This window comes from Phytophthora cinnamomi (genome assembly GCF_018691715.1).
Source record: "Phytophthora cinnamomi strain GKB4 chromosome Unknown Contig125, whole genome shotgun sequence".
NCBI classification, from domain to species: Eukaryota; Oomycota; class Peronosporomycetes; order Peronosporales; family Peronosporaceae; genus Phytophthora; species Phytophthora cinnamomi.
This window is the reverse complement of record NW_027151058.1, coordinates 122,133-138,520: the sequence shown is the minus strand read 5'-3', so window position 1 is coordinate 138,520 and position 16,388 is coordinate 122,133. Positions and strand designations below refer to the sequence as shown.

Genomic DNA, 16,388 nt, shown 5'->3' with positions numbered 1-16,388 from the left:
GTCACCGGGCTGCAGCCCACACTGGATACATAAAGTGCTGCAGTGCACGCGTTGTCGCCGGAAGTGGTCCCGTGTTTTTGGCCGCCGCGGCGCCGTTCACTCACTCTCACTTCCACCGCATGCTGCCCACAGCGTTCGACGAGCAGCGTCGTCGGCTTGGATTGACAGAGTTCGCGGCGAGTACTCGAGGCCATAGCGCGCATACGTTTCAGCCGGTCAGACCGTAAATACACCGGAATCAGACGCGCAGGGCGCATATCAGACACAGACAGACACACAGACAGACGCCGCCGGACCGACAGGGACACACAGTAGCAGGTCGAGATGGTGGGCGTGGCGATGAACTTCTACGACGACCAGGGGCGCCAGGACATGACGCCCACCGAGGGAAACCGCACGTACGCCATCATCGTGTGCATCTTTGCGTCGCTGGGCGGCATCTTCTTCGGCTATGACCAGGGCGTGACGGGCGGCGTGCTGGTCATGGAGTCGTTCCTCAACGACTTCTGCGTGGGCTGGCACGGCCAGACTATGACGGACTGCACGCGCGCCACCAACGAGCTGCCGCAGCGCTGGGTGGACTACACGCTCTGGTACAACATGACATACAACATCGGCTGCATGGTGGGCGCCATCATCGGCGGCTGGATCGCCGACAAGTTCGGCCGCCGCCTCACCATCTTCCAGGCCGGCTCGCTCTTCTGCCTGGGCACGTCGTGGCTCGCCTTCTGCCCCAGTCAGGCGCACGGCTCGCTGCTCATCGCGCGGTTCATCCAGGGCATGGGCGTCGGCAACTCGTCGTTCTCGCTCCCGCTGTTCGGCGCCGAGATGGCCCCCAAGGAGCTGCGCGGCTTCCTCTCGGGCTTCATGCAAATGACCGTCGTCACGGGGCTGCTCTCTGCGAATATCGTGAACCAGATCATCGAGAACCACGCGCGAGGCTGGAGAATCACCAACGGCGTTGCCATGGCGGCCCCCATCGTCGTCATGCTCGGCATCTTCTTCGTGCCGGAGAGCCCTCGATGGACGTACCTGCACAAGGGCAAGGACGCGGCATCCGCTGTGCTGAAGCAGCTGCGACAGACCCGGAAAATTGGACGAGAGCTCCGAGCCATCGGCGCGCAGATCGCAAGGGAAGGACAGCCCGGAGGCTACAAGGAACTCATGGAGCCGTCAGTTCTCAAGCGCGTGATCATTGCCATGCTGCTGCAGGTGCTGCAGCAGGCCACAGGAATCAACCCCGTCTTCACGTACGGCGGTCTGATTTTCAAGGATGTGGTTGGAGACGGTATTTTGTCAGTGCTCATCCTTTCGATCGTGAACTTCGTGAGCACCATTCCCGCCATGCGGTGGGTGGACACGTATGGCCGCCGGCAGTTGCTGCTGATTGGCGCCGTCGGCATGGTGGTCGGCCACCTGGTGTCTGCCATTTTGTTCACTCTTGGTTGTGACGGTAACACCGAGAGTGCAGGCTGCTCAAAGTCGTCAGGCTACGCCATTATCGTGGCCACCTCGTTTTTCGTCTTCAACTTCGCCATCTCGTGGGGCCCTGTGTGCTGGATCTACCCCGCCGAGATATTTCCACTCAATGTGCGATCCATCGCAGTGTCGCTCTCCACGATGGCCAATTGGCTCATGGGCGTGGTCATGACGTGGGTCGTCAAGCTCTTTCCGTCTCTGAACATCAACGGTGTGTTCTTTTTGTTCTCCGGCACGTGTGTTATTAGCGGTGTGTTCGTATACTACATGTGCCCGGAGACAACCGGCATATTGCTGGAGGACATCGAGTCGTTGTTCGACGGCAGTGCGCGTCACAAGAACTCACCGAAGGAAGTGCAGGAGACGCCGTTCCAGTCCATGCAAAGCTATCGCACTCCGGTATGATTTAGTTGTCATTATTATCTATGCGGGCGGTGGCGTCGTTGTTCGCTGCCCCTTGTAAGTTTCCGTGTAAATACATTAACGATGTGTGCCCTTTGGTTCCCCAGGCTGACCGCATCGCAGTGCCGTTTTCTAGTCTTGGCTCAAGTCGTGCAGGACATCACTCCGGATCGAAGTAGCTGACTCAGTCGTGACGTGACACGTGGAGGTGGTTGGTTTCAAAAAGTCTATTGAATACGTCTAGCTCAATATGAAGGCCAGCTGCATGGGCCGAGGCGGTGATGAGGTGAAGTTTTGCTGGGACGGACGAGCGCGGCCTGTAGGTGATGGGGAGCGATCGTAGCAGACATGGCTAACACTACTTGTTCTGGATTCGATGGAGTTGCCAGCGACCAGCCCACTCGAGTGTTCCGAGTGGGTCATCAGGTCCAGAAGCGCTTCGACGCAGTGGACATTGGGGATCATAGCCAGCAGACCTCCGACAGCGTCCAGCTCGACACTTACAAAGACCAAGTCCCCCGCGTCAAACGGCGCTGAGGTGTGGAAGCGGTATGTGCAGCCGTACGCGACTTCCCTCGCCAGTAGTCGTGCGGCGAGGTGCTTGTTGTGGCGGATGACAGGGAAGAGCACATCGACGTCTGCTGGTCGGTACTGGGCGTACAGTCGGCCGTGGGCGACGACGATTCTGCTGTCGCTGGGGCCCTGGATCTCGACCGATTCGAGCTTGAACAGCATCGGCGTCGAGACGTTCTGATGCCGCGTGATGAAGTACTCGGACTGCGACGGACAGAGCGGCAAGTACTTTTGGGCGTGCACTCGCTCCGCAGATCGAATCTCGTCCGAGCTTGCCTGAACCAAGGCGGCAGCGGGTGATTCCGAGCCGCGGTCGATCGACGCCCAGCGCTCGTGAAGCCGCACCAAGCCTTCGTACACGACCTGTGTGGCCGCCCGCACCTCGTCCAGCCCCACGCGCGGATACTGCTGCGGCAGGAGCTGACGCAGCTCGAGCAGGTGCTGCAGTTCGTGCACCTCACTCTGCAGCCGCTGCACGTCTCGCTCGAGTTGCTCCTCGTACTCGCGGTACTTTTGGCGGTAGAACTTGCCGCGCTCGCTGTTGTTCATGCGCGGCAGCTTGGTCTTGGAGATGACGCGCATGCGGCGACCGCGGCCCCGGCCGCCGCGGATGAGCACCGCCGTGTCTTCGGGGCGAGGTGGACTGGCCGTTGCGATGGCGTGCAGCTCTGTTCGCGCGATGGACGCCATGGTCGGCCGGCGGGGAAGTCTGTAAATGAGCGGAGACAACGGACGCAAGTACTGCCGCGCGGAATCGCGAATGCGACGGAGCAGAGCGTCCGTTGGCCGAGCTATTTCGAGGCCGGCTTGACGGCCGAAACGCCGAAACGTATCTTTCCATGAATAAATTGCGTTACTGTGCGCCGCGAGCTCGCCCCGTGGGGATGACTCACTGTCGCTGTTCTTGTCTAACGAGCAGCATCGAGCGCCTCGAGCATTGGCATCGAACTAGTGCTCTAGCTCGAGCAGGACGAGACTCGCCACGTTGCCTTCGAACTCAGAGGTGGTGCTAGATACATATACAGCGTTCCTGGGCGACGCTGGTTGGTCACGCGGCATAAAGTTCGTCGGCCGCGTGGCGCTGCACCCGCGACGTTTCGCCTCCTGAAAAAGTATGAGCATGCGGACCGTTTCCGACTCCGAACCACGAGCTGCAGCTGTAAAAAGTTGCCTTTGACGAGCAGGACACGGCAAAGTCATGCCGACCACCGCCCGCGCCTTTCAGCTGGGTTTCTCGGTGCTGCCTGGCCCGAATCAGCCTGCCTGCATGCGGTGCGCTTGTTTGCGGTGGCGTGGTGGTTCGTGGGGGAATTGCGGCAACGGCAACGGCACCAGTGCAGTAGTTGATCTTATCGCACCCAGTGGTTATTATCCTCAGAAACGGGCAGCACAGTACGCAACGATGGGAATAATGGCTACCGCACCAAAATAGCCAGCCGCTCCCAGCTAAAAGCGTTGTGGTGCTGTGCTCGAGTGTTCTTTTGGGACGGAGCTCTGGGATGCCGCCGTGTACGATGAACATGGTAGCAGTAATGCTCCCGCCGGTCGCATTGCTATTTCAAGCGAGGCACGCGCGCGCGGCCTGAGTGAAGGTGATCTGCTACGAACAGGAGCAAAAACAATCGTATCGCGCTTTGGTTTCGCAAGAGCCCGCGCTGGTCGTGACTGAAATGCGTCACGTTGGGTTCTGGCGCTTGCTGTTGTGGTGGTGCGACGTCTACTTTCGAGTTCTCCGACGCACAAGCGCTTGCTGTGGCGTGCCGCATGACCAAAAACCATGCTCACTCCAACACACCCAGCGCTGTAAGGAACAAGTAACAACTATAATACACGCCAAGGCGGCAGCGTGCTTTTCTGCCACTCGAAGACAATTGGCACACTGGCCAACGATGGCAAATGTGGACGTAAAAAAATACCCGCTCGACTAACGAAAGCGAGACAAACTGTCATTGCCGTCTCGATGAGTTTCTCCAGCAAGTTCGCCAGTAACGTGGTCTCCGATCAGAGCATCCAGCTCTCCCTTGTCAATGGCTTTAGTTTACTTGTGCGAAGGTTTGCTGTGGTCACCGCCAGGTGGCTTTGGCGGGCGGTCAGCTTCAACGTGAGACCGGTATACCGGTGAAAAGGCAACTTGCCGCAAACCTTGCATGGTCCGCCTCAGGCACTAACGCTCTCCGACGCCTTCTGCTATGTCGGCAAGGCCACCTGTCACTGCAGTGCAGAGCGCTCCAAAAGGGCATCGAGCGCCCCCACCTGCTTTCGGCGGAGCGGCCCGCAAAAGGTTGACTCGACTACTACATCCTAGTCTGACGCTGCTCCATTGCAGAGATGGACTTCAGGCAGCGGGTATTTCGCGGCCCGCGTGGCGGTGGCACTGGCACAGAATGCACAGCGCAGACAAGAGCTGATGCCGCTGCTGTGCAGGTCGACGGCACGACACGGGGTTCCTGCAAGCAGCGACGAGCGACGCTTGCTGGTCTCTTGCATCGCACCCGTAACGCTGGCCGTGTGGTGTGCTGCACACCACGGCCCGTTTCTGCTGCGCCGCCCCACGCCGCGGGGAACCTCGCGGGTAATAAGTCATTCTCAGCTGTGTATCCGAGCTTATCTCGGTAAAGTCCTGCTCGCAGCGCGCGCATACAGCCCGCCATATGCGAGGCTGTAACGGTCCGGAGGGAGTCAGTGGCCTGTTTTCTAAAAAAATAGACACGCAATCTCAACTTTAGACATTTCAGCAATACACACAGTGCTTGCCGGGCTTTAACCCCCCACTGCGGTATACGACGCCGCGCTCTGCCGAGGAGAGAGAGAGAGAGAGAGAGAGAGAGCGCGTAGGAAGGGAGTCAGACCCCCGTCACTCCGGCCAGAGCTCCCCTCGCCTCCGCCCGCACTCGGACAGCCATGGCGCAGCGCGGCGACAAGGGCGCCAAGGGCGAGAAGAGCGGCTTCTTCCGCAAGATGTACTCGTCCATCGGCAGCTCGTCGCGGCAGCACGAGAAGGACAAGCGCAGCGACAGCACGAGCAGCGGCACGAGCAGCGGCTACAACCAGAGCAGCCCCAGCGACGGCGCCACCACCAGCAGCGGCCACAGCGCCAACGGCGGCGGCGGCCTGCAGAACTTCGTCAAGCACCACAGCTTCAACGGCCACATGCCCTTCTCGCGCGACGACCCGCGCTCGGCCGGGGCGGGCGACCCGCACCAGAGCCTGCTGTCCAAGAGGCCTAGCCTCATTGTGCCCTTCTCCAACCAGCAGCAGCTGGGCAACGGCGCGGCCGCCAACGCCGCCGACGGCGTGCAGAGCTACCTGGACGACTTCCAGGCGCCCATCTCCAAGTCGGGCGTGCTCATCAAGCAGGCCAACCACTTCAAGACGTGGAAGAAGCGCCTCATGGTGCTCAAGGGCCACTCGCTCTTCTACTACGTGTCGGGCACGGTACGGGCCGACAGATACATTGTTATTGGTGCATTTTTTAGGCGCGGCTGACCATTGATCTGTTGGCTGTGCAGTCCGGAGAGGACTCGTACCCGCGCGGCGTCATCCCGCTGCAGGGCGTGCGGATCACCCCCATTGACTCAGCCAGGTTTAAGCGGCAGAACTGCTTCGAAATCTGCCACCCGGTACGTTTTAGCAGAGTAGAAAGAGGAGTCGCCTGTGTGTGTGAGTAGAATAGTCTGACCAGGCATCGTGCTGCAGGGATACCGACCTATCTACCTGATGGCCAAGAGCGAGGCAGACCTGAGCGTCTGGATGAGCAGCTTGACGTCGGCTGCGATGCCGACGACGGCGGACCGGAAAATGCTGCTGGTGACAGAGCCGCTGGAGTCTCTGTTCAATACGCCCGCGCTGGAGGACGCAGTGCCCTACAAGCGGACTTTCTACTTCCGCCAGAAGGTGGCGTTCTGCATGCCGCGCAAGGAGGATTCAGGGTATACGGCAGTGGAACTCTTCGACCTGAACGAGAAGCGATTGACCACGCTGTGCGACCTGAACAGCTACTGCGACTCGTTCCCGATGATCCTGGATGACCCGCAACTTTTCGTGGAGCTGCTTCACGTTGTGGGGTGCTACATTTTCCGGCCGTTCGCAAAGCTGCAGTCAACGTCGCCTGGCAACATCTTTGTGGAGGAGCCGAGCCCGGAAGAGACGAGTATGCTAGAGAACCCGATGGACAAATATTCGGAATACACGACGGAGGAGCAGTTGTGGGGACTGCTCTCGGCCTGCTACGACCTGCTGCTGAAGGCGATCGAGCACATCGACAAGTTAGAGAAGCACGTGCGCAAGGAGTTTTTCCCCTTGCGATTTATCGCGCAGCTTGTCAATCTGTTCAAGACGCCGTCGTTTAAGGAGCGGCAGGTACTGAAGGGAGTGCTTCATCGACTGTACTATAAACTCACGCAGCGGCGGTCGGCCATCCGCAAGGAGATTGCCAACACGTTCTACGAGTATATTTATGAGACGTCGAACCACTACGGCGTGGCGGAGCTGCTGGAAATCCTCGGCAGTATCGTCAACGGCTTTGCGTGCCCGATCAAACAGGAGCACGTGGTGCTGCTGGAGAAGGCGCTGATCCCGCTGCACTCCACGCCTGCCTTCATCTCGTATCACCAGCAGCTCGCGTACTGCATGATTCAGTACGTGTCCAAGGATCATACGCTCTTTACGCCTATCGTCCGCGGTTTGCTGAAGTACTGGCCGGTGGGTAACTCGTTCAAGGAGGTGATTTTCATTGTGGAGTTTGAGGAGATGCTCGAGCACGTCTTGGCAGAGACAGACTTTGATTCGATATCACCGAAACTTGCTCGGAGATTGGGGCAGTGCATGATTAGTGACCAGTTCCAGGTTGCAGAGCGTGCTATCTCGTGCTGGAGTTCCCCGTCGTGCTTGCGCATCATGAATGAGTACGAAAAGTTGGGGCAGGGCATGTTCGATGTGATCAAGCCGTTCTTGCAGCGGGCAATAACAGGACACTGGAATACGCTGATTCAGCAGAAAGCACAGGAGACGTACACCATGTACTACAACATGGGCTACGACACGGACGACGTCTCATCGGCACCGTCCGGACTTGTCTCGGATGGGAAAGTATTGGATAGCAGCGCGAAGACGGAGGAGTCGGACCCGGACGATGAGGCCAACAACTCGAGCGAGGCGAACCTGTCGATGGCAGTCCGGCTGTCGGCTTCAAACGCAGTAGAATCATTAGACGTCGTGCTGTCGGACGAGGACGAGGACGAGAAGCCGGACGCGTCCTAGAGTGCAGCAAACGGATGGATGGAAGTTGCGTTGCGATAGAGAACGCCAGGGCAGCTAGGCGACCCAGGCAGCGCGCATGCCACGCCACCCCAGCCACACTCTTGGCGCGCTCCCGACCGACCCGGCAGCAGCTACTACGGTACACAGAGAACGACACACACAAAGCAAGAAGAGAAAAAAGCTAAACAGGTAATGACGGAACATGAAAGATAGGCAGCGGCGAACAGCGGGCACCGAAAGCGGCGGATGAAGGCGCAACGAAGACACAGGGGCAGGGGTGGATGGATGAGTTTAAAGTTTTGGCTATTATTTGAGAACTACAAAGACAGATAACAGGGACTGGCACGACTGCGCCAGCGTCAGGAGGAAACGGTGGGGGCCTGGCAAGTGAGCATGGAGCGGGGTGGGCGGTCCAGCTAGCTTCTAGCCCGCCCCCCTCCTCCCGGCCCGCTCGCCGCGCCAGTCATGTCAATAAAACTACTCATTCACTACTCATTCGCCCCGCAGTAGTCGCGACCTCCATCACGGTATCCGATATTGATCGTGCGGAGACCAATCTCTCCTGTCTGCATTTGCCTATCGCACGCCAACCCTCGCCACGTAACCTCTGTACGAATCCGGCATGGCAGGGCTGCTGCTGCTGCTGTTGCTGCTGCAGTCTGTGGCGCTGGCCATGGAGGTGCCCGTGGCCGATGTCACTTCGCGCAAGCTGCTGACGGACCGCGCGTGGTTCAGCCAAGTGGCGCGCGTTCCTCGCCGCGTGGCCGACGACGCCACTGCCTGCGTGGCGGTGAGCGACCCGCTGCGGCCCGGCCTGACCGTCGAAGGCTACGAGCTGGTGGAGCGCTCGGGTCTGCTGGGCGTGTGCAAGCACCAGCACACACAGCAGACCCAGTGGCCCATGCAGACGCGAGTCAGGATGGAGATCGTGCCATGGAGCACCGCGCCGAGCGACGCCGAGTCCGAGTCCGAGCACCCGCGCTCGGCGCCGGTGTGCCCGCTGCCCGGAGCAGCGTCTGTCTCGCAGCGTTTTCCCGTTCCGCCGCTGCCTCCGCCCGAGTCCTCAGACAGTGCAGGAGCATTCGGAGACCACAGCAGCAGCCCGGAAGGACCGGTGCTCGAGTACCAATACGTGACGGAGGAGGCCGAGCGGATCTACGTGAACGCCCACTACCGCCTCAAGAAGAAGTTCGACGCCGGGTCTCACGGGGAAGTGTGGCGAGCTACGCGTCGACATGGCACGGGTGGGCGAGAAGAGCATTTCGTGCTGAAGAGGCTGTTCCTCGAGCTAGGCGAGAGCATGGCGCAGATGGGTTTGCGCGAGGCGCATTTCGGAGCGCTACTGCAAGGCGAACACCACGTCGCGCGGTTCGTGGAGTACTTCTTCCGACCGGCAAAGGCGGTGGAGACTGGGGAGGTCCATCGCACGACGCCAGAGCTTTGGCTTGTCTTCTACGATGAGGGGAAGTCGCTACGGCAGTATTTGTACGAGAAGCTCGAGGTTGTGTACGGCGCTGATGAACATGGTGACGCTGGGGCTGGAGTGGTGCTGCAGCCGTCGCACTTTTGGGAGAAGCTCCGCACCGACGCCCGAGGCGAAAACGTCTTGCGAGAGATCATGCGTCAACTGCTCCAGGCAGTGGCAGCCCTGCATGCGCGTGGAATTACACACCGTGACATCAAGCCGTCGAATATCCTGGTGTCGATTCCACCTTCATCTACCAGCTCCACAGTGCCACCGATGCCTCTCGTCAAGCTAGCAGACTTTGGCTCTGCCGTCGATGACTACACACTACATAACCTATACGCGGCAGGAGGTGGAAGTGATGGCTCTACGGCGTCCGGCGGGCCATCTCAAGCTGAAGAAACTCGCGAGTACCAGCCCCCCGAAGTGTTGTTTAGTGACAACGGCCAGCCGTACGACTACACAGCCCCCGAGGCGTACGACCTATGGTCTGTCGGCGTCGTCTTCTTGGAGATGGTCTTGGGCTCCCCGCAAGTGTTTTTGATCTCGCCTCGCGAAAGAGCAAAGCTGGACGTGGTGCTTGATGCTCAGCAGCGTCGCCGCCGACACAGACACGGAAGACATGACGATGAAGACTCCGGATGGCGTACCAAGGCTTACTTGTTGCACGTGCTCACACAGGAGTTCTGCATCTTCCTGCCAGCACCGCGACAGCTACGCTCGTTGTGGGACAAATACGCGTTGGTGAGCGAGAGCTGCCACTTCGGACGCTTCAACCAAACGGTGGTGGAGCGTGATCCGCTCAAGCGCGGACTCGAGGACACCTGGGGGCTAGACTTGATGTGGCGCCTGCTTCAGTGGCATCCGTCCGAACGTATCTCAGCTGAGGACGCCTTGCAGCACGCGTACTTCCGTGGACCATACGTGTGCAAGGAGTCTGGTCGCCGGTTTGCCACGCACCAAGACCTGCTGCTTCATGAACTCTACCTCGAGACACAACGCACGCGAGAAAGCACCTTTGCTTCCGTGGTTCGCGCCAAGTACGAGCTACCAGATCGGTTTATTTGTCCGCGTTGCGGCCGAGCATTTTCCACTGCTCAAAGCTGCGAGCAACACGCCCATGCACGTCGACATGACGTCAACTCCAGCTTCTGTGAATTTGAAGCTCCCCTGATCTCCGCTGCTATACAGACCGAGTCGCAGCCCTTGTACGGGTCATTACCACCGCAGCATTCTGCAGTGGGCGTAGCATTGTTTCAAGGCCGGAAGAAGTACATGGAGGATTTTGTCCTGGTGCTCACCGAGCAGCAGCTGCATCAAAGATGGCAGACCGAACGAGACGACTCGAAATCGTTCCAACCTCTCGACTTTGACCTTTATGCTGTCGTGGATGGCCACTTGGGCTCAGCAGCAGCTACGTTTGTGGTAGAAAATCTGCCACGCGTGTTGTACCGGCACTTCGCCGCGATTCCCATGACGAAGGAGGCAGGCGTATCCGCTGAGCGTGAGCTGGCCGAAAAGTTTGCGCTACGCCAGACCTTCCTGGAATTGCACGAACGCTTCCTGCAGTCACTTGATGGATTGGCAGGCGATGGCAATCTGGAGTCAGCGACGAATGCTGCTGGTTCACTCTCCAACGGGACTGCAGCAGTCGGCGAATATTTCTCGGGGTGCACGTTGACAGTGGTGCTTCATTTTCATAGAGAGCACCGGGTTGTTAGTGCAAATGTGGGTGATTCGCGCGCACTAGCGTGGCTACCGGGCATGTCTGCGGACACATATCAAGCCCGTGCGAAAGCACTTGAAGTCGATGTAGTGCCGCTAAGCATGGACCACTGGCCGAACGACCCGACGGAGCGCTCGCGAATTGAGTCTAGTGGAGGGTTTGTGAGCTTTTCAGGTCTTTGGAGAGTGGTTGGGCAGCTAGCAGTATCGCGCAGCCTGGGTGACCGCCATTTGCGCAAGTACGTGACGGCCGAGCCATCCGTCTTCCACGCGAGACTAGGCGAGCGTTCATCCGGTGGGGTTCTTGTCATCGCCAGTGACGGGGTATGGGAAACCATAAACAATGAAGACGTGGTGCGCTTCCTCGTGGAAAAGCGTAAGCTTAGGAGTGCATTAGCAGGAGCTCAGCACGATACTGACGATGCATCGCTGAACGATCTCGCCACTGAGCTGCTCACAGAGGGATACGTTCGCGGAAGCCTCGACAACATGGCTGTCGTCCTCGTGGCGCTGCCGTAGTAGTGTAGGCGCAGACTGTCCGTAGACAGCTAAGCTGGTATTTATTGGGGGATCAAACTGTGTCTAGAGGTATGCTTTGCTGCATTAGGCATCACCAAAGCGCTTGGCCTGCTGGCCGTACTGGAATAGTACCTTGATGACCCGGTCGATGGAGGGCACGAGCACGTCGGCGTCTTCTGCCAAGTCGTCGATCGACGACGCGCCGCCCAGCACACCAATGGACAGCCCGCAGCCGGCGTTCTTGCCCAGCAGCATGTCCGTGGACGTGTCCCCTACCATGATGGTGTTCCGCGGCTCCACGCCGAGCTGCTGGCAGATGGTCCAGATCTGCTCGCCCGCGGGCTTGGCGGGCAGGCCGTCGTCGCCGCAGGCCAGCGCGTCCACCATGTCGGAGACGCCCAGGTGCTCGAGCGTGTCGATCGTGGGCTGGCGGTCGTCCGTGGTGCACACGGCGATCTTCATGTCCATCTTCTTGATGGTGCGGAAGAGCGCCGGGATGTTGGCGAGCGGGCGGCTCGTGACCACGGGGTCGGGCATGCTCCAGCACTGCCGGATGACCTCGTCGGCCTTGGACTGGCGCATGCCCTCGGCCACCAGCACGCGCACCGCGAGCTTGTAGAGCTCGCCCATGGGCGTGCAGCACAGCGCGCCCTTGGACTTGATGGAGCGGCTGATCCAGTCGTAGCCCATGGCTGCGAACAGCTTCTCGCGCACGGGCAGCCCCGTGGTCATCTCGACCTTCCAGGCCTGCGACTCGACCCAGCCGCCCCACATGAGCGTGAAGTCGATGAGCGTGCCGTCTTTGTCGAAGACCACGAGCCCGGGGCTGCAGCGCGGGCCGCGCGTGGCCTCGGCCTGCGCGATGGCGGCGGCGCTCTCGGCCGCCGTGCTCTTGCGGCGCTGGCCGGGCACCGGCGCGGAGGCGGCGACGGCGGGAGGCACAGCGGACGCCAAGCCGTGCAGCTGGCGGGTCAGACTTAGAAGGGAGGGGCGCGCGCGACGCAGAGCGGAGTTCATGGCGGCGATACTGGTACGAAGCAGCAGGGGAGCGACTGGGCTCGAGCGGGGAGGATGCAGGAATGGCGAGCGGCACAGCAGCATCAGTGGCTTCGTCTTGCCTTGGCTTGGCTCGCATGCGCGGCAGTTGGTGCAAATCGGGGCGGTTAATTTTGATGCGCGATCGTCTTGGTTTCAGTATGAGCGCGGCGGTGTGGGCCACAGCAAGTGGAAGTTGGCGTTCTGCTCCAAGTGCCGCGCTTCGACTTGCCACAGGCGGCGAGAGGGGCTATTTCAACCGGACGCAGCGGCGGCGAGCGTGCGACATGTGCTCAACTATTGCAAGGGATGGGGATAACGCCATACAAGAAACAAGTGGTTTCGGATAATGGCTTTGGAGCCGTTCTATGTGAAGATTCGCTTTGACGCGGGCTCAGCTGGTGCTCTGCTGCTTCGCGCCCGCGCCCGCCGGACAGCGCCGTTGGTGGCGAGTCGTGACCGCAGGTCTTCTCGAGAAGTTCTCGCTGCCGTTTCTTCGGAGATCTAGGATGGCAGAGAAGCGCTCGTGGCAGTGAGTTTCCGCCGTCTCGAGCTGCATTCCAGGCAGCGGCCAGATGCAGTTCCTTAGCTCTTCAGCCTTTATGGGCCTTGACATGGCGACCGCAGGTGTTTCTTCGCGCCGATCTTGCCCATGCTACAGTACACAAATTTAGCTGGTCCAAGGCGTGCTTGCTGGCCAAGGTCGGGGTCAGACGCGTGGCGGCCACGTACTCACCACGGCGTTCAAGCACATGATCGTAATACGACTCGTATGGCCTTATGCAAGCGAAGACGTCGGTGTGACGAGTACAGTGCTACCGTACGTATATTACACTCTGTCGCCTGGCTAGCTAACGCACCGCCGTAGCCATGGCATCCTCCGCGCTGTGACCGAGGTTGCTGTTGAACCCGGAACGCCGACAGTTTCCCAAATGCGAACTCGCGGCGTGGTTGAACTAACCCGCCGTCGCCTTCCCAGAGCCTGGACAAGACCGCCTAAGCCTAGCGCGTCGAAGGCTTCGACTCGAAGCGCAATGGGGTCGCCAGGGATGAAGGTGCAAAAATCCACCTGCAACCCAGTCTTATTCACCGCTTGATGATGACCACTTGCAAGTTGCAACGGCCTTCGGCTATTACACGTATGCGATGCGATGCGGCAACCGCGCGTGTATCCGGTGACTCGCTGCGTCTATCCAGCAAGCAAGCGCTCCCTAACATGCAAACCGGGAAGCTCAACCCGCGACACGCTGCGCGCGCTGACAAGGCTTGCAGTCAATGGAACGTCCAACCCGCGTGCGCCTCCCTCGAGCGGCTCGCTGTCATTTGACGACATGTGGGAACTCCGTAAGGACAGCAGCCGCCGCGTCGCGATCGCTTGGCCTTGCCTTTCACCGCCAAGGGCCAGCTGCCGCGGTCTGTCGACGAGGATGACTGTACACATGTATCAGCGCCCGACACAGCCTGTGTCCTCCACGTGCCGGATGGACTGTCCATCTGTCCACCGCAGACGAATCTCGGCATCGTGCCTGAGCTCTCGCAGCTGCGGTGTGACTGCCCTAGGCAAATCCAGCCGCTACCGCAACGGCAACTTCCAGTGGAAGTCTTCCACCGACCTGCTCCTTGCTGCACGTCTTCTGCCTGGCATGGAGAGGCCCTTCGAAGGATAGGTGTCCTGCCAACGCTGCTGCTGCTTTGCGGCGGGCGAATGCCGTAACGCTGTGCGCCTGCCAGGCTACTTACCCTTCGATCCTGCTGGCCTGCTGCGATACAACCTACACTCGCTCGCTGACCCGCCCAGAAACGGTTGCGCTGGGGCGCCCCGTCGCTCGACACGCATGGCTTAGTCGAGTCTCGGGCGTGGGCTCGTCTGCGCGCCTCATCGTTACGCCGTTGCAGCAAGACGGTTGAAGCGACCGCACCGTGCGTGGCGGGTAAGATCGTGTGCTAAAAAAATTGGCCGGCTGGCGGCAGCGCGCGCCAAGAAGCGAGCGAGGTGGCGGGCCGTTGCGCGCGAGTATTACTTACTGTACGAGCAGTGCCAGGCTTGCCGTATTGCATGGTGTCGGCAGCAGCAACAGTTGTGCTTTCGGCGTCCTTCGTGCGGCGGCCGCGATCCTATCCTGCTGTCGCGAGTATCCGGGAGTGAAACGCCCTGAGGGCTGAGCGACAAGGGGATGGGCGGCCGAAGTGAGTGAGAACACCGGTCGCGCAGCGATGCGCCGCAGCGCAGCCACAGGATCGCCTTTGCCTGTCGTCGCCGTCGTCGTCCGCCTGGCCTGATCCCTAGCAGTCAGTCAGGAAATCGTCGCTGCCGGCAGCCAGCAGCCGAGATTCGCAGGAGCGATGCTCGATGTGCTGCCTGCCTGCCGGCCAGCCTGCATGGGATCGCGACTTTTTGCATGGGTTATATCTCACGCACCCAAAAATACGGGCAGATTCGTCGACGTTCTGGTCGGTCGGTGTGTGCTGTGCTGTGCTGGCCGGCCAAGGCAAGCCACCACGGCCGGCCTTCCTTTTTCGCAGATGTGCTGCGGGCGGCGTTAACCCCTCATCTGCTGGGATAGGGCGGCCTTCCATTTGATGACACACGCGCGAGGCGCACCCCTTCGCGAGCGTGGCACCTGGCGGATCGCACGTCGAGTGATGGGCTTCGGCCCGGCTGCGCGCCTTCGATTCGGAATGGATCCACTCGCTCGCGCGGACGAGAGCCGGGCGCCGACAATAGAAACACCCGGAACGGCCGAAACTGATAAGCGCAATCCGCCGCGCGCCACGTTTCACCAGGCCTGTCTGAGTTGAGCCCGCCCGCTCCCGTTTCAGCTCAGCGAGCGAGCTCTCCTGGTGCGACAGCCGGCGCCCATGCCATCACCACCACCACCCCGCCCACGTCCACGCCAGCCAGCCGTTGCCCGGCCCCGCACCGAGCCCTTCTCTGCCTGCGAGGAGTTGGTTCCCCCGAAAGCACCAGGCCAGATTTGTCCAACGTCGCTTTGAAGAAGAGAGCAGAAGCGCAGCAGCAGGATCTGGACGCGTGCGACCAGAAGAGCCACCGCACCCACCGCGCCAGCAAGCATGACGACACCCAAACACGCACCACCACCACGGCAACTGGCCGCAAAGTGCAGCTCACATTCCAATTCGCACCGTTGCCAGCAGCAACAGCAGCAACCACTCAGAAGCTCAATCAGAGACCAGCAAGCAGTATGACCTCGCCCGCAGCTAGCAGCAGCAGTAGCGTCGCCGCCGCCCCCGCGTCGCCCCTGTCAGTGAAGCGCCCCGCGCTGTCGCCGCGCAAGCGCAAGCTCAGCGACGTCTCCTCCTCAGTCGCGGAGGCCGCGTCCCCCACGTCGCTGGACGAGGTGGTCGGCGCCGCCGGCTCGCCGCTCGAGGAGCGCGTGATCTCGCCGAAGAAGAAGGCCCGCGCCGAGGAGCGCGCCAGCAGCGGCGACCTCAGCAAGTGGGAGAGCCACGTGGTGGCCAGCATCGCCAGCGCGCTCGACCTGGACTGCACCGACGACAAGCAGAGCAGCAGCGCCTTGTGCGTCGAGCCCATCGCGTTCTGGGCGGCGCCTGCGGGCGACCTGGCCGCGGACGAGCTGCAGATCCTGCGCCAATTCCTGGCATGATCGGTCTCCTTCCTACCAGTCAAGTGAGATGAATGAACTCCAGGCGCACACACATACACATGCAAGCAATCAAGCAAGTATGCTAGCTGCCAGCGACGGCTCCGCGAGCTTCCACGCCGAGCCGCAGTCGACCAAACTGGTGCAAGCACATTGCAGCTGCAGCAGCAACGGCAATACAGCGCCTGCACAGCGCATCGCCGCGCCAACTCCTGTCCGATAGACGCAGCAGCGACAGACCCAAGGCAGCGCCGCCGCCACCATCAGTACAGTAGCCGAGGACAGTATAACAGTCTCCCTATTTAACA

The 16,388-nt window shown here is 60.5% G+C and overlaps 6 protein-coding genes across 6 annotated transcripts; 4 read left to right on the top strand and 2 right to left on the bottom strand.

The window, feature by feature from the left end:
• Window positions 1-324: 324 nt before the first annotated feature.
• On the top strand, window positions 325-2,060 carry IUM83_18051 (Major Facilitator Superfamily (MFS); the record flags this gene model as incomplete). The annotated part of the gene is made up of 3 exons (XM_067943030.1): window positions 325-593; window positions 1,806-1,878; window positions 1,989-2,060. 3 exons carry the CDS (start codon window positions 325-327, stop codon window positions 2,058-2,060), a joined length of 414 nt encoding a protein of 137 aa, XP_067780790.1.
• Window positions 2,061-2,121: 61 nt separating this feature from the next.
• IUM83_18050 (ABC transporter G family member 31) lies at window positions 2,122-3,144 on the bottom strand (the record flags this gene model as incomplete). The annotated part of the gene is made up of 1 exon (XM_067943029.1): window positions 2,122-3,144. One exon carries the CDS (start codon window positions 3,142-3,144, stop codon window positions 2,122-2,124), a length of 1,023 nt encoding a protein of 340 aa, XP_067780789.1.
• Window positions 3,145-5,355: 2,211 nt separating this feature from the next.
• Window positions 5,356-7,713, top strand: IUM83_18049 (putative serine/threonine protein phosphatase 2A 59 kDa regulatory subunit B' gamma; the record flags this gene model as incomplete). The annotated part of the gene is made up of 3 exons (XM_067943028.1): window positions 5,356-5,889; window positions 5,964-6,074; window positions 6,151-7,713. The coding sequence occupies 3 exons, from the start codon at window positions 5,356-5,358 to the stop codon at window positions 7,711-7,713; spliced, it is 2,208 nt and encodes a 735-aa protein (XP_067780747.1).
• Window positions 7,714-8,335: 622 nt separating this feature from the next.
• On the top strand, window positions 8,336-11,422 carry IUM83_18048 (serine/threonine protein kinase; the record flags this gene model as incomplete). The annotated part of the gene is made up of 1 exon (XM_067943027.1): window positions 8,336-11,422. The coding sequence occupies one exon, from the start codon at window positions 8,336-8,338 to the stop codon at window positions 11,420-11,422; it is 3,087 nt and encodes a 1,028-aa protein (XP_067780825.1).
• Window positions 11,423-11,506: 84 nt separating this feature from the next.
• On the bottom strand, window positions 11,507-12,439 carry IUM83_18047 (HAD-like domain; the record flags this gene model as incomplete). The annotated part of the gene is made up of 1 exon (XM_067943026.1): window positions 11,507-12,439. One exon carries the CDS (start codon window positions 12,437-12,439, stop codon window positions 11,507-11,509), a length of 933 nt encoding a protein of 310 aa, XP_067780727.1.
• Window positions 12,440-15,660: 3,221 nt separating this feature from the next.
• On the top strand, window positions 15,661-16,083 carry IUM83_18046 (uncharacterized protein; the record flags this gene model as incomplete). The annotated part of the gene is made up of 1 exon (XM_067943025.1): window positions 15,661-16,083. The coding sequence occupies one exon, from the start codon at window positions 15,661-15,663 to the stop codon at window positions 16,081-16,083; it is 423 nt and encodes a 140-aa protein (XP_067780741.1).
• Window positions 16,084-16,388: the final 305 nt, after the last annotated feature.